Raw genomic sequence first — 24357 nt, forward strand, 5'->3', positions numbered from 1 at the left:
GTGGGCGGGGGGGCTGACCCTGGGAACCCCAGCATTTATGCAAAATCTGTTGCAGATTTGCACAGGGGTGTGGAATCCTTCGTGGAATTCATGGACCAGTGTTTGTGTGTTTGTTTGTTTGGAGGTTTGTTTGTTTGTCACGCTACTCCTCCTGCAGTTCTGGGCTGATTACATCCAGACTTGCTACATATTGTCAGCATGATCCCAATTAGTGCAGAGAGGTGTTTTTATCTATACCAGTGGTCTTGGGGGTGAGTGGGATGCAAATTATCTCTGTAAATGTGTATCATGTGGCGCCGCCTCAAGGTGGAGGAGGGTATTACAAGTCTCCACCATTTACAGTGCAGTGTTCCTGTCCCTACATTTTCCAGTGCTGTGAGGTGTTTTGAACTATCAGCAGGAGGTATGTTTTTGCTTCATGCATGTAACCCAGGTTTTTGGGGGTTTTTTTGCCTGAACAGAGCTGTCAGTTGCCTATCCACCACCCAAATAAAGGTATGCGTCAGAAGAACGTGTTGCATGCTTGGAACAAGATCGCATGTAAGACGGGTACTCTGCTAGTTTTATATAAATCAGAGGAAAGGTGCTACACACACACATACATACACACACACACACACACACACACACACACACACACACACACACACACACACACACACACACAATGAGACAGGGTGAAAAGTTAGTAAAAAGCTCTAAATTATTGTGAAGTTCAAATTGAAAGTTTTGATTTGCAAATAAAAACAAGAAACACAAGTTGTACTTTTCAGCACTTTTCCAACATTTATGATAGTCCATATAGGCCATCTACCTTGTCATATTTCACAGATTATAACCAAACTGTATTACAAAAATATATTGAGACATTCAGGAAACATCCAGCAACATTAACACAGAACCATTTGTACGTTTTATAACAGGGAGTATCACTGTCACCCAACAATGTACTTTCAAATTTTGGCAAACAATGCATGTAATTTGCGTCATTCCTCTTGATGAGAAAGTATAAGTTCAAGGGTCAATTTGGGTCTGATGACTTTGGAAGTTGGCATTCTAAGTCATCTCAGTAGATTCAATTAGATTAAGACAGAGCTCTGAGCAACATGCGTTGTGATGCTGGTGAATGAAAAGGTAGTGCAGCTTTGTCCAAAATGTCACAACACGACACCTTCATAAAGCACACGTTGCCTTGGCATGTGGGGACAGCAGAATTTGTTTCAGATTTGTGTTTGGGGCATTCCATGTCAAGTGCACACATTTTTCAGCGAAATTTTAACACATCATCTCAGATTTCACTCTTTTTTTGTGCAAGTGTTTGTATCCACGGTAAAACATTATGTGTCAATTTTCAGTCCTGGGGACCCATCAGGGCCCATTTTATGCCCCCTCCCCCCCCCAAATTTGGGCACCCCCGGTTGACCCACAATCTTCCAATGGCCATATTACAGGTTGTAGTGGTCCGATTTGGATGATCTTGGTATCAAAACGCTCATAAAAGCGAGATGTTTCAAATCTCGTAAAATAAAATCACTCCGAAACAGCAATTCAAAAAGTTCTAGTTTGGGGCGCCCTTTGAACTTGGGCCCCCACCTCCCAGCCAAATCGATGATCCCGATTTTTTCGTGTGAGAATACCCCTTCATGTACTCCAATACCTCAGCATCAATGAAAATGGGATCTCAATGGGTTCAAGTGTGATGATGGTTTTATTGTTCGGGGTCCACATATCACTAATTCTTGATTCGACATTGAGCGACGTTCGCTGTCATCGTTCCAATGACGTCACCTGCTGGAACGCGACTTTATGTCTGAAATTGGCAATCATCATCTCTGGACTATTATATATATATATATATATATATATATATATATATATATATATATATATATATATATATATATATATATATTGCGTCATTTGCGAAAAATTATTCTGCCTATTGTGTCTATTGATTTTTAAGTGTACGTTTTTTGTATAACCATCATCGAAATAAGTTATAAATGGGATAATCTCAGTTTTTGCATATTTTGCAGTAAGCATGGCGACTGAAGATCAAAAGGAGTTCTGAAAATACTGTTGCGATCCGTTCAGCTACAATAAAACGAAACAACGAAAAGGTCTTCGCAATGTGTAAAATGATATGTTGATGAAATTTTCTTCAAAGGTGAAAAAAGATGACAGACTTTGTCACTTCGTGCAGAAAAAAAAACTTTCTCAGTTGTCACCAGAGCGTATTGAAGAATCATCTTCGACCAGTTCGAAATTATCATCAGAAGGTACTATCGAAGGCATTGCAGAATCTATTTCGACAGATGAGGACGAGGAGGTTTTTGAGCGAGAAGCAGAAGTTGACCTATTAAACCAGTCGTTATCGATGATAGGCGAAAGCCCATTCGACAAACGAAAGGCGGAAAGGAACCCAGGGTACGTTCCTGAAAAGCGAAGTAAAGTGGAAGATTCTGTGCGAAATAAATTAGAACTAGTTGCTGGACCAAGCACTGCGGAGAAAACACAAAATACAGCGTCAAAATGTGATGAAAACTGCATGCCAGAGGTGATCAAAAGTCTGAAACAAATATCCGTTGTTTCGAGCCGTTCAGAGCAAATACGTATACTGACAATATTTGATAGGAATACGAGCATCAGAGGGATGATGAGGAATTCAGTTGCTCCCAAAGAATGGCTGTGCAAGCCAAAATTTTAGAGAAAGAAAATGGAATGAGCTATCATCTCCAAATCCCAAACAGGGTAAAATATTGCCTGACGAAGTGAAATCCGCAGTAACTTAATTTTACCGAAGTGATGAAGTCAGCCGAATAATGCCGGGAAAAAAGGACTGTGTGGTGGTCAGGAATGAACATGGAAAAGACAAAATTCAAAAGCGCCTGGTACTAAACAATCTCAAGGAACTGTTTCAGAAATTCAAAGAGAAGAACCCTGGCTTGAAAGTTGGATTCACGAAGTTCGCCATGCTCCGTCCCTCGGAGTGTGCCGTGGCCGGTTCATGCGGTACACACAGTGTATATGTATGTACGATACATCAAAATGTGAAACTCATGATGTTAGGTTCCAAAATGCCACAGATAGCCAAACTTCCTCGCTATCATCATGTGATGGCACGCATAGTTTGTAACCCAGCACAACCGGTATGGTATTTCAGAACTTGTGAAAGTTGCCCATCAAGTGAAGACTTCAAAACCGAGCTGCTGAGTGCTTATGAATTGAGGATATTGATGAAATTCAGTTTAAACGGTGGACATCCACCGACAGATCTGAACTGAGTTCCATGGTCCTGCCTTTGGAAGAATTCATTAATCAATCAATTCTGTGAACGCACGGTGAAATTAGTGAGACATGACTTCATTGCCAAGGCCCAATCTCAGTTTCTGAAAAATAAGAAAGACAAAATAGGTGAAAGAGAATTTGTCATTATTGGAGACTTCTCAGAGAACTATTCGTTTGTCGTACAGGATGCGGCCCAAGGATTCCATTGGAACTGCTCTCAAGCGACAATTCACCCCTGGGTTTATTATTTCGAATCGGACGATGGCAAATTAAACCACGATTAGTTCACGATTATATCAGAATGCAATACTCACGACGTTGTCTCAGTCCATCTCTTCCAACGAATGCTCATTGAACACTTGAAATTTCGCTTTGGGAATGTAAAGAAACTTTACTATTTCTCAGACGGTTGCGCTGGCCAATGTAAGAGTTGCAAAGCCTTCATAAACCTATGTCATCACAAATCAGAGTATGGTATTGACGCAGAATGGCATTTTTTGCCACAAGTCATGGCAAGGGCCCTTCAGATGGCGTGGGAGGTACAGTCAAATGAGAAGTAACACGTGAGAGCCTGCGTAGACCTTACGACAGTCAAATTATTTCTCCAAAAGATCTTTTTGCCTTTGCTGAAAATGGTTTGAATGAAATGAAGTTCGGTTATGGGATCCAAGAGGCGTATGACGAGGAAGAACGAAATCTGGAAAAAGGTTAAAAACGGCCAAAACCATAGCTGGAACTCAAAAACTTCATACTTTCATCGCTCTTTCTGAAACTGCTCTTCAAGTACGTGAATTCAGCCTTAGCGAGGAACACCGTATCGAGTCAGCTATTTCAAAATCCACACCAACTTTTAACGGGAAACTCTCAGGTTATGTCACAGTGCACTATGATGGAAAATGGTGGCTTGCCTGCATCACGGAAGCCTTTCAGGACACTAATGAAGTGAAAGTGAATTTTCTTCATCCAAACGGTCCTGCAAATAGTTTATTTTTTCCTGACATTGAAGATCACTGCATTTTAGACATTTCTGAAATACTTCTTTCCATAGAACCAAAAACTGCTACAAGTAGAACCGACACAATCAGTAAAAAAAGAAACACGGCTGTCAAATAAAACATTGGTTGGCAAAACATCTTGACTATAATATGCTAGGAAAAACTCTTACTCATACTAGTATCGTTTCCAGTTCCTGCATGTGCATGTGGAAAATTTATGTACAATATACTGATTTAGTGTATTGGAAATCTTGTGTTCAAATATTGTGCTCTGTATTGTGGCGTATTGTGTGTCCAGCACCCAAGTCCCCGAACAATAAAACCATCATCACACGTGAACCCATTGAGATCCCATTTTAATTTATGCTGAGGTGTTGGAGTATATGAAGGGGTATTCTCACACAAAAAAAATCGGGACCATCGGTTTGGCTGGGGAGCGGGGGCCCAAGGTCAAAGGGCGCCCCAAACTATAACTTTTTTAATTACTGTTTCGGAGTGATTTTACTTTACGCGATTCGAAAGATCTCGCTTTTACGAGCATTTTGATACCAAGATCATCCAAATCGGACCACTACAACCTGTGATATGGTCTCTGGAAGATTTTGGGGGCAGCCGGGGGCGTGCACATTTGGGGGGGGCCCTAAAATGGGCCCCGATGGGCCCACAGGTCTAAAAGTTGGTATTTTGAGTTTTTTCACCCAAGTGAATAAATGACCAACATATGGGGAGAAAATGAGGTATTAGTGTCGGGAGGGTGTGTACACTTGACATCGAATGCCCCGTTTGCGGTCCCAATTATTTGTAATAAACGATTGATTGCGTACATTAGCTACACGAGAGAATAAGTTGAGTTTACCTTCTCCTCCAAATCTTTAACTTGTTCCTTCTGTCTTTCCAACTTCTTCTCAAGATCTCTGATCTTCTGTAAACAAAGAAAGATGCAAAGCAAAAGTAATCAAGTTGTAAGTAAATCTAATATTGAGATAATTACATGTTTACCTCCACCACCGAAGGTAAAGGAAGTTATGTTTTCACCCCTCTCTGTCTGTTTGTTTGTTTGTCTGTTTGTGTACAAGATATCTCAAAAAGGTGTGGACGGATTCGGATGAAACTTGGTGGACCGGTTCGTTCTTTGACCACGACGAATTGATTCGATTTTGGTGAAGATCCGAATCCCGATCTGACTACGAGAATTTTTTTTAAGTGATTCTTCACCAATGAGAGATCGGGCTAAAAATTCTTTCCAGCACAATATCTCAAAATGTATTGGGCCTGATATGTTCTTGTGGATCAGGCATTACAGGGTGGAGGTATGCACTCTACCAAGTGCCCTTCTAGTTCATTATGGTTTCTTTGCCACAACACGATTAAAATAATCTCTGCTCTTGCAGAGATTAGTATAAAACAAAACAGGTTAAATGAATCTTTCAGCAGGGTTATAAAAACACAAAACCACACAAGACAGGACCAAGGGCCACAGTATTAGAGTAAAGAATCCCTGCATGGTTACAGTGAGTGGATGCAGGCAGACAGATGGCGGGGTACTTAATAGATAGCGTACCCAATCAAATATCTCACCTGCAATTGCAGGAAATAACCAATCAGCTCTCACCTAATCAATTATACCAGGTGGTTCGGATTATTAAATAAATTAACTCCCATGCTTGCTTAACGTTCTGTCAGAGTGGTTATTGGGTTCTTGGTCACCTTCCTGACCAAGTACTTCTTGCCCAGTTGCTCAGTTTGGTTGGACGGCCAGCTCTAGGAAGAGTCTGGGTGGTTCCATATTCTTTCCATTTCCTAATGATGGAGCTGACTGTGTTCTTGGGAAAGTTCAACACTCTAGAAATTGTTTTACACCCTTCCCCAGATCTGAACCGACTCACAAGTATATCTCAGAGTTCTATGGACAGTCAATTGTGGGACCTTATGTAGAAAGGTGTTTCTTTCTAAATCATGTCCAATCAATTGAATTGGCCACAGGTAGACTCAGATCAAGTTGTGGAGACATCTTAAGGATGATCAAAGGAAATCAGATGCATCTGAGCTCAATTTGCAGTTTCATAGCAAAGGGGTTGAATACTTATTGACTCAAAATAATTTCAGCTTTTCATTTTTCATTCATTTGTAAAAAATTCGAAAAACATGTTTTCACTTTGCCATTATGGGGTATTTTGTATGTTTCGATGACAATTTTTTTTGTTAATTCAATTCATTTTAAATTCAGGATGGAACACAACAAAATGTGACAAAAGTCAAGGAGTGTGAATACTTTCTGAAGGCGCTAAACAGTGTACATGTATAGACATCTATCTATATATATATATATATATATATATATATATATATATATATATATATATATATATATATAATATATTTATTTTGAAGAAGAAGGCGCTTCCAACTAAAAAGTAAACTAGATCTACTCCGCTAATTTGAGCAATAAGCAAGAGCAGACCCGATCTCAGGTGACGTTTCACCTGCTTCACAGCAGGTTTCCTCAGGCCAATAAACCCCGAGCCTCGGTAAGTGTCTGGTTTTTATTCCCGATGCAACAGCTCATTTCCGGTCACGTGAAGGTGTTAGGTCAAATGGAGTGTTTTTATTTTGCCAAACCTCAGGCAAACAAGTAAGAAAGGCATAAAATGTCATAGCCCCCGTTGTTTTAGTAATTTTGCTGTATGGAGTGAAAGGGCTAACCCATATTTTTATGTGTAACTAAAATGGCTGCCAGTCTACCAGTTGGCCATCTTTGATCAGATTGCAAAAAAAGGTGAGGGACACATGTATGCCATCATGCACTGTACTTGTGCCAGGTTTGAACAAAGTCGGACCATGCACGTCTGAGAAATGGTGTGGGACACATTGAAGTTACAAAATCGCCACCAGTTGGCCATCTTGGATCTGATCTCAAAAAGAAATGACGTGCTTATATAAGCAATCATTCGTTTTCTGGGTGCCAAGTTTAAACATCAGGAAATGCATGTCCAAGAAATGGTTAAGGACATGTTCAACATTGGGATTTTAGAACGACAATGGCCGCCAGTCAGCGATCTTCGATGTGTTCTGATCTCCAAAAAGAAATGATGTGCATATGTATGTAAGCCATCATTCCTTATCTGTGTGCCAAGTTTGAACAACATCGGTAAATGCTCGTCCGAGAAATGTTTGAGGACGTGTTCAACATCAGGTTTTTTTTTCACAACTAAAAGGGACGCCAGTCGGCCATCTTGTATATGATCTCGAAAAAAAAAATGATGTGCTGGTGTAAGCCTTCATTCATTATCTGTTTTCCACGTTTGAACAAGATCAGTAAATGTATGTCCTAGAAATGATTGAGGACGTGTTTGACACCAGGTTTTTTTTTTCCAACTAAAATGGCCGCCAAGCCTGGTGTTGGCTTCGTGGTTAGGATGGCTGGCTTGGGATCTGAGGATCCTGAGTTTGAGCCCCGTTGGCTGCTGAATTAACACTATGTGGGGTTGACTCAGTCTGTCATCCTCCAGAGGTCAGTGAAATGAGTACCAGTGTACTGGGAAAAGGGGCACAGCATCAGTAGCAGAGCTGTGCTCCAAGAAATGGTCAGAATGCTGACCTGTCCAGATTGTGCCAAATAGCCAAGGAAAAACAGCTTTGGCAGTTTCAATGCTCTGTTCAAGAGTATGGTCCACAAAAATGGCTGCAAGTTGGCCATCTTGGATCTAATGTCAAAACAAAATTACATGCTTATGTATAGCATCACGTGTTGACTTTGTGCCAAGTACAAATAAAATCAGTCCACACATATCCAAGAAATGGTTGAGGACGTGTTCAACATCAGGTTTTTTTTTAGAACAAAAATGGCCGTCAATCAGCCATCTTCGATCTCATCTCAAAAACAAAATGACGTGCTTATGAAAGCCATCATTCGTTATCTGTTTGCAAAGTTTGAACAAGATCGGTAAATGTATGTCTGATAAATGGTCGAGGACGTGTTCCATACCAGGTTTTTTTTTTACAACTAAAATGGCCACCTTCGGCCATCTTGGATCTGATGTCGAAAAAAAAATGGAATGCTTATGTATACCGTCATGTGTGGTCTTTTGTGCCAAATACGAATAAAATCTGCCCACATGTGTCCGAGATATGGTTGCAGACGCACACACGCATGGACATGAAAATCAACACCAAATTCATAAGCCTCCTTTTTTTTTTCCAACTCCACAAATGCATCAGCCTCCAAAAATCGAGACCAAATTCGGACTAATTCCAACGGGAGCTAATACACGTCAAATCGCATCATTGACGGGCTGCTCGTCTCTTTTTTAGTCTTACTTACACGTGATCTGGTGTTGCATATGTGTGCGCTTGTTGTTTTTGTGTTTTCGAGACACGAACACGGCTGGTTTTGCCAGCCATGTTCGTGCCAGCCAAGCTCTTGTTCATGATATTTGTTTCAAAATTCTCAGAACAGGGAAACAATGCAAGTACTGTATGTATGTGTGCATCAACCACTTCCATACAAACATTTTGCAGGGAAACCACATACATAAACTAGAAGGGCACTCGATGGAGCGCATACCTCCACCACGCAATGCCTGATCCACTAGAACATGTTGGGCCTAATACGTTTTTGAAATACCATGCTCTATATCGTTCTTGGCCCAATCTCTCAATGGTGAAGAATCAGTTTACAATTAAATAATTCTCGTATCCAGATTCGGATTCAGATCTTCACCAAAATCGAATTAATTCTTCCTTATCACACACACCTAAACTGTCCACTAAGTGTCATCCAAATCTGTCCCCAACTTTTTGAGATATCATGCTCTATATCGTTTTTGGCCTTATCTCTCAATGGTGAAGAATCACTGAAAAAATTCTAGTCGTCGGATCTGGATCTGGATCTTCACCAAAATCTCATCAGTTTGTTGTTGTTGCACACCGAACCTGTCCACAAAATTACATCCGGATCCGTCTGCAACTTTTTGAGATATCTGCACACAAACAAATAGACAGACAGGGGTGAAAACATAACCTCCTTCACCTTTGGTGGCGGAGGTAGTAAACACAAGCACAAACAGATATATCGAGGGAACGTGGATACTAAATACATGAATTATGAAAAGTATTATATGTTAAACAGGTATGGCCATCGACCTTCTCATTTACACTCTTTTTGTTTCAAATATTGCTATCAAATGTGTGGCAGCTGCAGCGCCGGCGCCAAACTATTTTGCGCCCTCGGCAAGGCCAGATACTTGCATCCCCCGCAAAAAATTGCCAATTTCGATTTTTAAAAACATGTTTTGTCGAAAAGATAAAAAGCACAAAACTTGAAACTGCTAAATTTATTTTACCCCAATATTTTGCTTACAGTCAGACAGACAAACAAACAAAAAAACAGACAAACAGAGTTTAAAACGTCTCATAAAAGTTTCAATTTCAGACACATCAAAATCTCACTTTGCGTGCCTTTTCCGTTGCAAATTTTGTCACCAATTCAACCAAATCAAGTGCTGATGCTTGGGCATGTTCAATTGGTATAGTTGCCAAGCCAACTAGTCTCTTTTCCAACATTGTAGAGCATATTGTTTCTGACAGCGTAGAGCGTAGAGCAAAATTTTCATCTTATGTTGCCTTATAGCCTGGAATTAAATTACATTAAATCAGACTTTTTCCACCTTTATTTACACATCGTAACCCACAACTTCCAAGCGAAAAACAAATTCGACAAATTTCAGAAAATTAATTAAAAATACAAAACAACAATATCTTGGTTGGAGTGAAATTTGTGAGTTGTCATCCAACTCTTGCACACGGGGAATTCGAGGGAAATTGCCAAGCAGTTTTCGATTCTATAAACTTCAGAAATACAGAGAATTGCCAAATTTTAGTACGAGGAGAACGAAATGTCTTGAATGACGATCAGCACTGCATGGCAAGTCAGCTGAAAAATAGATACAGCAAGGATGGATGATAGAACTTGTCAAGAGCCATTCACAGTGCACCGAGCCTTGCACAACCAATCAGCAGCATCTCACAACTTGTCCACACGAAGTATAGTCAACGTTTACTTTGGCTGGGAATTTATTGATGTAAATAATGAAACTTTTTTGTACAAATCAAAAAATTTTGACCCTGCACTGCCTGGATCATTGATGATAAATATGGTACTGTTGTTTCCTTAATCTCCAACACCGAAGGTATACGGGGCTTATGTCTTCACTCCTGTTTGTTTGTCTGTCTGTCCGTCTGTCTGTCTGTCTGTGAGGAGGATATCTCAAAAAGTTTTGGACGGATTTGGACGAAACTTGGTGGACAGGTTGGGTGTGTCACAAGGACGAATTGGTTCGATTTTGGTTGAAGATCCGAATCCAGATCCAGACACTAAATTTTTTTAAGGATTCTTCACTATTCAGAGATAGGGCCAAAAACGATATTTAATACGTTATCTCAAAGATTATGGATGGGTTATGAAAAAAACTTGGTGGATAAGTTGGTTAGGTGACAATAACAAGCCAATTAGATTTTGGTTCAGGTCGGAATGCAGATCCGGCCGATTGCTGAGATCATACAAAATGTAAAGTGTTCAGCCTGGCGGAGGTATGCACTCTGAGTGCCATTCTACTTTACTTTGTGCAAATAAAACAAATATATATGTATATACATTTACATATATATTAATAATAAATGTGTGTGTGTGTGCGTGCGTGCGTGCGTGCGTGCGTGCCAGTGTGTCTCCTCCGTAACTGCAAAACCCTGAAAACTAGTGGCCCCAAACTTTTCCTGCATCCTAATTGACTTCCAAGGAAGTGCATGAATGAAAATAGGTTGTTTGGGTTAATTTAAACACCCCTTTTTAAGATAATTAATGACCTCATTTAATTATTTCCTTTATCAAGGCATCATCCTCAGTCACCTCACTCTCCCTCGCAGGGGTCTTAATTCGCAATTTTTTTTTTGGGGGGGGGGGGCCTGCTCAACACTACCTTGACTTGGAACAGGCCACAATGGTTTCTTCACTAAAAAGCTCTCAAATTTTTTTTTGTTCACATAACTCACTCACATCATCAAATGCCCCAATTTCATGCCGACAAACCGCTGAATACATCACTTTTGTAAGTGCTCTCGTTTTCAAATTAGGAGCTTGGAGCTGCAGTTCGGCTCATTGCATACCCCAACCCAACTAGAACGACACTCTGTACAGCTCTGTAAGTCCCAGGACACCACACAACACCAACAACAACAACAACAACAACAACAACAACAACAAGAACAACTATAACAGCACTCGGTGGAGGGCCCACCTCTTTCACGTTGAAAAGTTTACATTTTATATCCCACTGGGAGGACGGATCTGGATCCGGACCTTAATCAAAATCGAATCAGCTTGTTATTGTCACCCAAGCAACTAATCCACCGAGTTTTGTCATAATCCGTCCGCAACTTTTTGAAACATCATGCGATGTATCATTTTTTTTGACCTATCTCTCAGTGGTGAAGAATCACGTAAAAATTAAAGAATTCTCACATCTAAATCTGAATCTGGAATCTAACTAAAACAGAACGAGTTCGTCCTCGTCACACACCCAACATGCCCACTAAATTCCACCAGAATCCATTAATAATCTTTTTTAGACATCATGCTCACAGACAGACAGACAGACAGACAGACAGACAGATAAACAGACCAACCAGGGATGAATACACAACATCCATCCACATTTAGTGGTTTCAGCAAAACTTGCATGCACAGTAAAAAGATAGATTTACACACTTTACGATCCTCCATCACTCGCAGCTTGAGATGATCTAACTTGGTTTCCTACCGAATGTTCATTATTCATGAAGCTTCATCAAGGCACCACAGCAGTAACGGAGTAGAATAGCTTATAATGAGGCAGGGCAAGGCGACCAAAGAGGAAGAATGAAGACTTTCGAAAGTGTTGCCTCAAATTCCTTCTTTTTGAAAAAGAAAGTGATCTGTCGCATCTATAAGTGAGTGTAAACAGACGTCACTTAATTATCATGGTGGAAGTGCATCCGACAGCTGTTTTAGACATGCTATTTTGTTGGTAATCAACCGCAGGACCAAAACAATGGGAAATGCACTATTTACAGAATTTTCCTGCAACCCAATGATATTTATCCGGAATCACATTTTTTTTTTTTCAATTTGGGTCGGCAAGTGTAATTAGTACGATCTCTTCACTTTCGTGTAAATCACAAGTTGTCTTCAATTGAATACTTATTCCAAGGGCAATAAGAATTGACCAAAAAGCATGCCCTGACACCAAAGGTCACTGATGGAGAATGAAGGTCATTGGTCAGTGAAGTGGCTTTTTTTCCACCCTTAACAGTAATACAAGGATCAGAGTGGAGCTTGTACATAACTCACAAGCAGAATGAAGGTATATGACATGTCAATGTACTTAAATTGCATTGAATCACAAGTGCTTGGAAATGGAAAGAACCAATCTGTTATATGGGATTTGAACCTCATGGGATCCCAACATCATAAGCAGAGGTCTCAAAATGGATTACCAAACCGTTAACCCAAGACGGCAAAGATATCATTAATATTACCTCCGCCACCGAAGGTGAAGGAGGTAATGTTTTCATCGCTCTCTGTTTGTTCGTTAATCGCAAAATCGAAGATTTTTCAAGAATATTGGTCAGTCGATTTGGTTTATCTGTCTGTCTGTTTGTCGCCTACAGGTCACAATTTTAAACGGATCTTCACGAAACTTCACCACATGGTAGAGTATGTCATAAGGAAGAAGCCTATTGTTTTTGAGGTCAAAAGGTCAATATAGGTCAAAGGTCAACAACTAAGGTGAGATTTCTAAATTCCTCAATTTTCATCCGATTGACTTAAAATTTGAAGATTTAAATTTCATCTCACTGAATTCAACCAGCCAATTAACTTTGAGGTCAACGTAGACCAAAAGGTCAACATAGGCCAAAGGTCAACAACTAAGGTGGTATTTCTCTAATCCTCAATTTTACTCCGATTCACTTGAAATTTCAAGAGGAGATGCATATTTGGCCATTGAATTCAACCACCAATTATTTTTGAGATCAACGTGGACCAAAAGGTCAACATAGGCCAAAGGTCAACAACTAAGGTGGTATTTCTCTAATCCTCAATTTTAATTCGATTCACTTGAAATTTCAAGAGGAGATGCATATTTGGCCATTGAATTCAACCACAAATTATTTTTTTTTTTCGGTCAAATTTGTGTTATGGATTTTGCAAGTATCGTGCTCTGCATGACATCTTGTTCTTGTTTGCTTGTCTGTTTGGTTGTGTACAGGATATCTTAAAAAGTTGACGAAGGATCCGGATGAAATTTTGTGGAAAGGTTGGGTGTGTGACAAGGACGAAGTGATTTGATTTTGGTGAAGATCCGGATCTGGATCTGACTACGAGAATTTTTAAACTGATTCTTCACCATTGAGAGAAAGGGCCAAAATGGATATATAACATGATATCTCAAAAAAGTTGTGGACGGGTTCAGACGAAACTTGGTGGACACGTTGGGTGTGTGACAAGGACGAATTGATTCGATTTTGGTTGAAGATCTGAATGCAGATCCGGATACGAGAATTATTTAATTTATAAAGTGATTCTTTACCATTGAGAGATAGAGCCAAAAACGATATTGTACTGTATAGCATGATATTTCAAAAAATGTATTGCGCCCGACTTGTTCTCGTGGATCAGGCATTGCGTGGTGGAGGTATGCGCTCTACCGAGTGCCCTTCCAGTTTTGTATGCAGCCTGTGGCTGCTGGCTACATCATTGCTGTGCCAATGATGTAGTGCCCCCTGTTTCCACTAAGCTGGTACTCATTTTGCGATCTCAGAAAGATGACAGGCTGAGTCAACCCACCTATTGCTATTTAACGGCACAACAGGAGCTCAAACTCAAGACTCTAAGATCTTAAGATAGCCATCTTAACCGTTAAGTCAACACCAAGCTGGCAAAGAGATTGTATGGGTTCCAGAAACGTAGTATCCAAATCTTTAATACTGCTTACTTTAGGCAGATTTCAGCTTTCTGGGAGGAGATATGGACTGGTGCAACCCATAACTTGGGTTGTCAGTTCACTATCCTCACCACAGGACTACCATAAGACAAGTAAATTTGCATTAAATTTAAAGATGGTTCGCAAAAAATAAATATTCCCTTCCGCCACGTTTCGTCTTTGCCCCCACAAAGAAACAAACACTTTCACACAACTTTGGGCTGCATTACCTTCTGTGCATGTTGCAAAGATTCCATGCGCTCCCGCAGGATACGCGCATCGTACTCGCGGATCTGACTGAGGACCTGGCGTTTCCATTGCTCCACGGCACTTTGTAAATGCTCCCTCTCTTTTTCTGACAATCCTGGAAGTGCTCCTTCAGAGCCACCATTGCTCAAACGTGTCAATGCACTGCTGGCACCGATACTGCCACTGCCACTGATGCTCCCGCATGGCATGCCATGAGCACGGGCATGCGAGTTCCCTCCAACAGGACTTCCAGTGCTTGGACTTATGGAAGTGGGTTTCTGTTGCAAAGTGCTGTAAAGTGTGGCCTCCAACTCTCGTACCCGCTGTGGATGGAAGAACATGAACCATTTTGTTTATGGCATATCACCCAAGAATGAAAACGTCTTTCCATTGGAAACCACAAAAAAAACAAAAATTAAAAAATTTTCTTACTTTTGCAAAGTGAAGTTTCTAATACTGCATAAATCAAAATAAATAAATAAATAAATAAACTCTGCCTGGAAATTTGGACTTCACCTGTGAAACCGTTTCCCTCTCTCACGTTGGGATGATCTATCAGTAATTACCACTTCGACTAAGGTAGAGGTGTGTGGTAGTGATAGCATTAGGGACAAGAATATTCAAGAAAGTACAACAACCTCGGGTGAAATGTGTAAGTTAAAAGGATAATTAGATTAGAGATTAAGTTATAATAAGTTTACTGTAAGGATGGCGTTAGTACTGTATATGGAAATAGATTTGGTGTATTTAGGTTGAGGGCTGAAGAGAAGTGTTGTGGCTGATAAATACCAGAATCTGCATTTCATCAAAACTTTCAAATAATGGAAAAATTAATGGAGAATACTAGAAATAAAATATTAAAGTATATCGTCGATCATGATGATACATGTGTAACCTCAAACGCCAAACTCACCTTTTATTTCCCCTGTACACAGAAGGTACACAGTGGACCCAAATTCACCCCCCACCTTCGCACACGTGCGTAATACCGTAATCATCTGGCCCCCATGATTATATACAGCTCTCGATGCTCATCAAACAAAACAGATAAATGAATGGTGGTCATCGTGGAGTTGAGACTTCGAGAGGGTAATAAGAGAAAGGGTTCTGATTGTGAGAATGACTACCTGGGGGAGCAGATGTTTGGCTGGGGCTGGAAGGATGGAATACAGGTATGCACACTCACCTGTGAGCCGTCTAGCCTGGGTTTGAATCTTGACCCAGCTACAACCTGTCAACCTGTTGTCTCGCAATGAGAGCAAAGCATCAAAGTGTTGGCCGTTCTTCGAGTAGACATTAAACTGGGTGTCCCGTCGACCTGCATGAGTTGGCAAACGTTAAAGATCCCACGGCGTCCTTTCAGAAGAGTAGGCGAGCTATTGCCGGCACACTGGCTAAATTACCAATTCCTACCCTAACCTAGCGGGGGCATTAATATATTTCATTAATATATTTCATATATTGTGTCCATGGAAACCCAACTTGGTCCACACCATAACTTGTTTTATTTTCCATTATTTAGGAAACTTTCATTATTTCATATTGTGAAATTGCATCAGTGGCATAGTCCCATTCCACTCAGCCAATGGTACCACTTGCAGCCATGTGCTGCATACAAAAGAAGAAGAACAAGAAGTTTGGCTAATAGGTGAGACAGCAGGAGGACCAATATTAGAAGAGAGCCAATAAAATAACTACAAAGTCACCAACTTATGACAAAGAATCAGATACTGAAATGCAGCCTCCTTTAGCGAGATGCCCATTGGCCTGACACTCTATGGCCCAAAGGGAAGCGCAAGATTATAAGCAGCAGCACCGGTCTAAAGGAGGAGGCCATATCCTCTGACACTTAAGATGTAAGCCCTGTTACGAGCTGTGGATGGCAGAGGAGGGACTTCGCCCTGCCGCGGAGGCCACCGTGAGCTGTGCGAGATCGGTTATTAGCTGCCAGTGAGGTCCAAGAGTTCGAGTAGCTGTAACCTCTCTCAGAGGCTTATCTTAAATATTGAGTTCCCTCACAAGGAACTTCAATGCAGGAGGCCATTATGCCCATCTAACCTCCACAACGGTTGCCAATCAATGGTTGTCTGTCTATGCCCCAAACAGCATACGTATTATTTTTTAAATCTTTGGTATGATTCGACTGGGATTTGAACCACCAACTTCTAGACTGAAAACGGATGCTCTAACCATTACAGAATGTCCCTAACCACTATGCCACTGTGGGGGAAAAATTTATATTAATGTATTTTAAATTGTAACAAATGGAGTTTCAGAAATGTAACTTTTATGCTGAAAATTGAATTGGCTGTCATTTCTGGCCAAAAGACTTTTGCCCTAAATGATAAGAAATGTGTTGTTCTGGAGCAGAGTGACCGAGCTGATAAATGAACCTTTGCTTAGAAAATGTACGAAGTGGCTTTTTGTCTAAAAGACATGTCTACAGTCTGGGTGAATATCCCCCAACCTCTCTCTCATGGAAGTATAAAATGTTTTGAAAGACACATTTTCTTAGTACGAGCACGTGAGGAAGTATAGTTTCTCAGTGGCTCGTACTCCTTGGAACTGACCAAGTACCAAGTTAGAATAAAACTCTCTGATGTAATGTAGAAGTGAATTGAATCGGGTTGGTCTAACTGTTAACTAAAATAAGAATAAATGAAATAGAACCAAATAATATTGCAATCAAATGGGGATTCTTAAGTTCATTGTACAAGGGTGAGAAGTGTATGGTGTATAATTAGGAAATAAATTGTTTCACAAGGAAGGACTTGTGTGGACATCAGTTTTATCAGTGTCGATAGGGTTTTTTGTAGGGTTTTATAATCAAATCGGACAAACGTTAAACTCTGTCTGAAGTCAAATAGGATTCCACAATCGACCAGTTAGAATCCTTCAGGAGGACAACGATCACAACAAGGTGGGTTAAAAATCCACATTAAAAACAAATTAAAGGATTTGGTAGTTGGTCCCCCTTGATTTTGCAGGATTTGCCTGGAATTTGCCACAGCCTGCCTAGAATTGAAGGTGCGTTCCCATGCCTGGCACTGCCCCCAGCAGCAAGCCAGCAATGGGGTTAGAGAATCAGCACTGGCAAAAAGTGAATCGAGTCGCCTGCTGATGACCCGTTGACACATAATTGTCGACGTCCTCCTTCCATTGAAATTGACAACAACTGTTCTGCTGGACAGTCACAGAGTTTAAATATCTTGGTTCTTGCATCCCCTCACCAGGCAGCTCCGTGCCAGAACTCAGGAGATGCTCTGCCATATTGCACAGTTTGCATTGGCATTACTTTCTACTGTCTAGAAAACTCTGGTTAACTCTTACCTCAAGCTCAGACTCTACAGCACATTGATAATACCGACCTTCGTATATGGCTCTGAAAACTGGACTCGGACTGCGACCATTAATGCTCGCATTAGGGCATTCGAAATGAAAACCTTGTGACTAATCCTCCGCATCCGATGGCCAGATCACATTTCCAATGTCCACGTGAACTGCCGGACAGAGAACACAAGCCTTGTAACTCTGATCAACCAGGCCCCGCTATGATGATATTGCCATCTCTGCCATCATCCAGAAAGCTGTCACAACCTCCCTTTTTCACTCACCCACCACGTGACTGTAAATGCTCTAAAGGACATCCCCATACTTGCTGGAAACAAACCATTAAACATCTATTTGAATCTCGATGTCTGTCCAACGAATGGTGCTCACCCAAGTGATTTGGTGAGGAATCATTGCTGCTGCCACGTGACATAGTGACATGCATGATGATTGATTGAATGATCAATTGATTGAGCAGTATTTGCGAGGGGGCTCTTGATGGAGAACCTGATAATGTGGTCTTTCCTGCATTAAATACATTTTCCAGGTACATGACGACTTGCTTATTTTTTTTTTCCTAGATTGGGAAAGAGGTGTGATGCCACGACCTGCCTGGAAATGAAAAAACTATCCTGCATACAGTGGTCACCTGCAAAGTGATACAATGAAGAGAGGTCATTGATGTTCAGCTCTCGGCCTCTTCCCAATCCCTCCATGTTGCACATTTCTAAAACCCATTACCAACACTTGGCTCCACAACTTTGCTCTTAATTATTCCTTTCCTGACTCAGGACAATCCCACTCCCACCTCCAGCAATTCAAGATGACCGCTCACCACCATATCTCATGTTATTGTGCATGCCTACCAGTGAACTAACTTTCAGGTTACTGTCATGGTCTCTTTTGCTAATCCCTCATCCCTCCCCCCCCCCAATCCCTCATCCTTCCACCTTCCTATCATCATGTCTATTTGACTACCTTTTGGTCCACATTTGTGTCCATGGAAACCCAACTTGGTCCACACCATAACTTGTTTTATTTTCCATTATTTAGGAAACTTTCATTGAAAATACCCACTTGGTCTCTCTATCTCGGTGTGTAATAGCCCTAAATGTATCGAAGCTAAATAAAGTCCGTTTATATAAAGTTATTAGATCGCAAGCTTTCGTAAAGTGGTCAAAATTAACCATGTTATCGAAAACAACACAATGGAAAGATGAATCAGATGGGAGCCTGAACCAAAATGAATTCACTAATCATGGGATAAATGTTTGGGAGAAATGGACAGAGATGGTCAAGGTTTTTGGAAATTATTTTGATCTTGGATTTTTCTTGTCTTGGTTGACACTGACTTTCAAGCAATCTAAAATATTCTCACCATGTATGCCTGGTCCAGGGCCTGTTTTCGATAATCCAGCTCTTCCTCCAGGTACCCCTTTTGCTTCACAAACATGTCCTAATGCAAAGGCAGGGAAAATGAATTACTCTTAAATCCATTATTGAAAATAGGGAAGAACATAGTGCAGCATTTTCATCAATCTGTCAAGCTGTTAAAGAAGGGAAATAAATGAAATGTCATTATTATTATTATTATTATTATTATTATTATTATTATTATTATTATTAACATTATTATTCTCATCTTCTTCTTCAGCATAATTATTCCCAGATTTTTGTGGGGTTGCCCAAGGAAAGCTTGGTTCAAGTCTTTCATAAAGCGGTTGGCCAGGCCCGGCGTTCGACTAAGTTTATGGCAGGAAGTTGTGATTAGTTCAAGGTGCCGGCGATAGCTCGCCTACTCTTCGTGAAGGACACCTTGAGATCTTTAATGTCCACCAACTAATGCGGGCAGATGCGACAATGGAAATAAGTTTGATAAATGTCTTTGTTTAGAAAATTCAGTGTTCATTTCATTACTGATAAAACTTGAAAGCATCTGAAAATGCAAAGCCCGTCCGCGTCCGCCTTGTATTCGGAATTATTCTTCTTTCGTTTGCTAAATATGATGAAAACAGCCGAATTTTGTTTAATGATGAAACTGTCCGTCAAATCTCATGATACAATATGCAAATTCTGTTAAAATTTCAAGTCAACCGGATGAAAATTGAAGGTTTTATGCAACCTTGACCTTTGACCTTTTGATCTAAAAAAAAATAAAAATAAAAAAACAATTGGCTTCTAGCTTTTGATTTATGAAACAATTCAGTGACCCAAAATGCAAATTCTTAAAAGTTCCAGTCAATTTGATGATTTTATGTGACGTTGACCTTTGACCTAATTGTTAATTTGGCTTCTCCATGTTCACATAATAAAGCTTTGTTGAAAATTTGATGACAAAAGCTCAAATGGAAAAAAACGTTATTACCCAGACACACACACACACACACACACACACACACACACACACACACACACACACACACACACACACACACACACACACACACGTGATTGCAAAACCCTGTCTCTCACTGTGCAGGGGATGGACTCATTACATCAGGCTCATCGTGGAGCTGCCACAAACAAATCACACATACACATACACACAGGATTGTTAGATGAGACAAACACAGCCACTGATCTTGGGGGAAGTGCCATCACTTCCCAGGGTATTCTGGGTACCAGTGATGTCACAACAATGGCATCTCCTTTCTCACTGCACTCTGCAGGTAATTTCCTCCAGGGGAATTTCCTCCCCTGGAGGAAATTGGGGGTTGTCTGTACTCTTATCCTCTTAAATGTTGAGTGTCAAGCAAGAAAGCCACACATAACATTTGTAGTCTTTAACATGAATCAGCCAGGGTTTGAAACGCTGCCATCCCACGCTCAGAGTGGATGCTCTAACCATTACACCACCAAGTCTGGTCTTCATAAAGTAAAAAAACCAAATTCAATGAAATACTATTATTTCTATTTCATATGCAGCCTGTGGCTGCTGGTTGTATCGGGTTGCATCATTGCTGGGAGCATGGCTGTGCCATTGATGCAGTGCCCCCTCGTTCCCAGTGCACTGGTACTCATTTCACCAACCTCAGAAGGATGACAGGTTCAGTCAAACCCACCTGGTGGTGTTTAATGGCAAAATAGGGGCTCAAACTCCAGAACCCAAAGATCTTAAGCGAGCCACCTTAACCATGAAGCCAACACCAAGCTTCATTTTATCAATAATTTCCTTCGCGTTCAACCAATAATCTTATTGAAATGGAGAAAAGCCTGGTGTTGGCTTCACAGCTTGAGTGGCTGGCTTGGTATCTTAGGGTCTTGAGTTTGAGCCCCTGTTGGCTGCTGAATTACCACCAGGTGGGTTTGACTCAGCCTGTCATCCTTCTGAGGTTGGTGAAATGAGTACCAGTGCACTGGTAATAGGGACACAGCATCAGCGGCACAGCTACACCCCAAGAAAATGATAGTTACCTGGCAGCCAAGCTGCCATACGGAAGAATAAAAAGATTGAAATGGTACCATGTTGTTTTTACAAGTATATATAATATAATATATATATATATATATATATGTATAATATCTTCTTCTTCTTCTTCTTCTTTCGGCTGCTCCCGTTAGGGGTCGCCACAGCGGATCATCCGTATGATCCGCATTGTGATTTGGCACATGTTTTACGCCGGATGCCCTTCCTGACGCAACCCTGGTCGCCTCTTACGACACAGGGATATGGTACACCTATTTTAACCGGGGTATACACCGGCCCAGTACACTGGTACTCATTTCGCCGACCTCGGAAGGATGACAGGCTGAGTCAACCCCCTGGTGTATTAATTCAGTGGCCCAACGGGGCTTGAACTCAGGACCTTTTGGATCCCAAGCTGCTGCCCTAACCACTGTGCCAACACCAGGCTGTATATATATATATATATATATATATATATATATATATATATATATATATATATATATATATATATATATATATATATATATATATATATATATATATATATATATATATATATGATTGTATGTACTCTAACAGCAACCAAACATGTCTACTAGTGTTTGGTTAAAACTCTTGAGTTTCAATTGGAAAGAGGGAAAGGATAAATCTTCCCATTAGTTTATCTGTGCACTGTCAAGAAACTTGTTTTGACATTGTTACAACACAGCTGGCCTTGTCGACCGTTTGAATGACCTTGCTAATCGGGCAGCTGAGCTACCTGGAATCTGTTGGACTACTGCCCAGAGCTGTTAAGGCCTAAACAACATGTAGGAGGCTACCTTTTAAAATTCTTTAAGGGAATCAAGGGTGTTGTTTCTGCACTCTCTGCGCTCTCTTATCAGCAGTACTGACAGGAGAATGCAATAGATTAATGAATGGTAATAAATCCTCTTTGACACACAGTCATTCAAAGGTCGCAGTAAATTGAATATAAGGCAGTACCGAAAGACCGCTCACCAGAGGATTAGGCTGGGTGGACTATTGTGTTCAAAGCCTGTTGTCTCCATATGCATATGTCTGATGTGAAATAAAACCTTCTCTCCCAAGATCGGTGATGAACAAAGCTTGACCTTAATCGCTGTGGACCTCACCTGGATCTCAACAATTGGCGTAGTCTGCGGGGGGCAAGCCGGATCGAGGAGGAGCTCGAGAGCCCTGGTGAGACAAAGGAGGAAAGAGCCGGCCAGCTTAAGGAAAAGGTAAGAAAGCTGCCTCCTTTCTCACACTGGGGATACTCGTTGCTCTCTGAGATCTGTCCTTGCCCTTTCAAAACGAACCAGGGGAGAAGGAGGTTTATTTGCACATCGGAAAGGGGTACCCGGGAAGGTAAGGGCCCATTGGAAGGTTGAGGGGAACCCCAGGACACTCCTTTGGGAGACCGTGGGGGAGACCCAAGAATACGCCAGGGCCAGGATCCGAACGGGAGATTGAGGGGAGGGAAAGGTGTGAAAACCCCGTTGGGAGGGTGAGGGAGCGGGAAGTGTGCATTGGGAGTGTGAAGAAACACCCCAGGCGGAGAACACTAACCCGGCCCAAGAAAACTCTAGGAAGGATCAGTGAAATAAGGAAATATGGGAAATAAGACGTCAAAATCAACAGTGGATAAAGATGCCCCACCCCCGAATACAGCTGCGGGATTAATGTATGAAAAATATGGACCTAAGTCATGCACTCAATTGGCATTGTGGGAAAGGTGGACAAAAGGGGATCCACACCCATTCCCAAGGTGGGGTTCTCTAAGATCAGAAATCGTAGATAATCTATCAAGCCGGCTAGAACATCGAATGAATGATAAAGTAAAACCTGAGCCAGACATGCGAGCGTATGATATGTGGGCGGAGGAAGCCCTACAGGTAAATGAGGTGGCTAGAAAATTAGTGGAACAAAAAGTCGAGAAAATGGGAGCACGAAATAAGGGGAAGCAGGTTCGAGTCCTGTATTCTGTGGTAATAAAAACAGGTTCGAGTCCTGTAGAAACGAGGGAACAGGTTGGAATCCTGTACCATAAAGGGGAGGGTTAAAGGCCCGTCCATAAGGCGATTGAGTAGAGCGGGACTTTGATCTTGCACATTAAAGAGAGGAAAGAAAGCTATCAGGCGGTATGCAAGAAAGGGGGATTTTGATCCCGTGATAAAAGGAGACAAGACTAAAGCTTTAGGCTGGTGACAAGTTAAGAACATAAGATGGGGAATAACTCTGCAAAGAACATAGAGTTACCCAAAGGAACAACACTTAAAGTTACCGGTGAAAGTGGAAAACACTGGAGAGCGTTTGCAGCGTGGCTAACGGAGTCACAAAGTGAGACAGGACGTAAGCGATTCGATTCAGAGGGAATCTTGAACCAACGGGAAAAGAACACAAGGTTAATGAGCCAGGAGAAGGGCTGTTTGTAGAGTTACCTGTTTGGATGTATTTGTGAATACAATGTGGTGGGGAAGGTTGAGTTTTGTGTTAGACGTAAGTTGAGTGTTCCAACCTGGAACTTGTATGTGTGGAACAACTTGTATGTTTGTATGGAGATAATGATTGGTCGTCATCGTAAATATGAAGACTTTGGATGAGGTGAATTGCGCACACCAAATCCGGAGGAAGGACGATGATGACTGATTCTGCACGTGTTGTTAATTCAGTGATGGGCAAATGTCATTTTGTGTGTGTATGTGTGTGTGTGTGTGTGTGTGTGTGTGTGTGTGTGTGTGTGTGTGTGTGTGTGTGTGTGTGTGTGTGTGTGTGTGTGTGTGTGTGTGTGTGTGTGTGTGTGTGTGTGTGTGTGTGTGTGTCTGTGTGTGTGTGTGTGTGTGTGTGTGTGTGTGTGTCTGTGAGTGAACTCGATGGGGAATTGAATAATTAAAACCACTTCAGCAGACAGTTTGGGGATTATGTGTGAGAATTTCCTACAGTACTCGTGCTGTGTGTGGGATGTCAAATGGACCAACGTTCGAGTTTTCTCATGGTCCGATAAACTCTGTATGCTGTTTTGGCTTTGAACACTGTACGTGATAAATGGATGGTCTCCACGGAGCATCAT

General features: G+C 41.2%; 1 protein-coding gene across 8 annotated transcripts in view; it reads right to left on the reverse strand.

Moving 5' to 3' along the window:
• Nucleotides 1-24357, reverse strand: part of LOC147015207 (janus kinase and microtubule-interacting protein 3-like) — a 148839-nt gene that overhangs the window by 1311 nt on the left and 123171 nt on the right. For 5 of the 8 annotated variants that reach the window (XM_085849761.1, XM_085849757.1, XM_085849764.1 and 2 more), the window contains exons 21-23: nucleotides 19257-19334; nucleotides 14530-14871; nucleotides 5140-5205 (exon numbers count right to left, since the gene is read on the reverse strand). In XM_085849761.1, the coding sequence (XP_085705887.1) occupies nucleotides 5140-5205; nucleotides 14530-14871; nucleotides 19257-19334 (486 nt within the window). The remainder of the gene's footprint in view (nucleotides 1-5139; nucleotides 5206-14529; nucleotides 14872-19256; nucleotides 19335-24357) is intronic. The other 3 variants (XM_085849760.1, XM_085849765.1, XM_085849763.1) reach the window with 1 other exon arrangement.

This window comes from Eptatretus burgeri, chromosome 12 (genome assembly GCF_056783735.1).
Source record: "Eptatretus burgeri isolate ZD-2024b chromosome 12, Ebu_testis_v1, whole genome shotgun sequence".
Classification (NCBI taxonomy): Eukaryota; Metazoa; Chordata; class Myxini; order Myxiniformes; family Myxinidae; genus Eptatretus; species Eptatretus burgeri.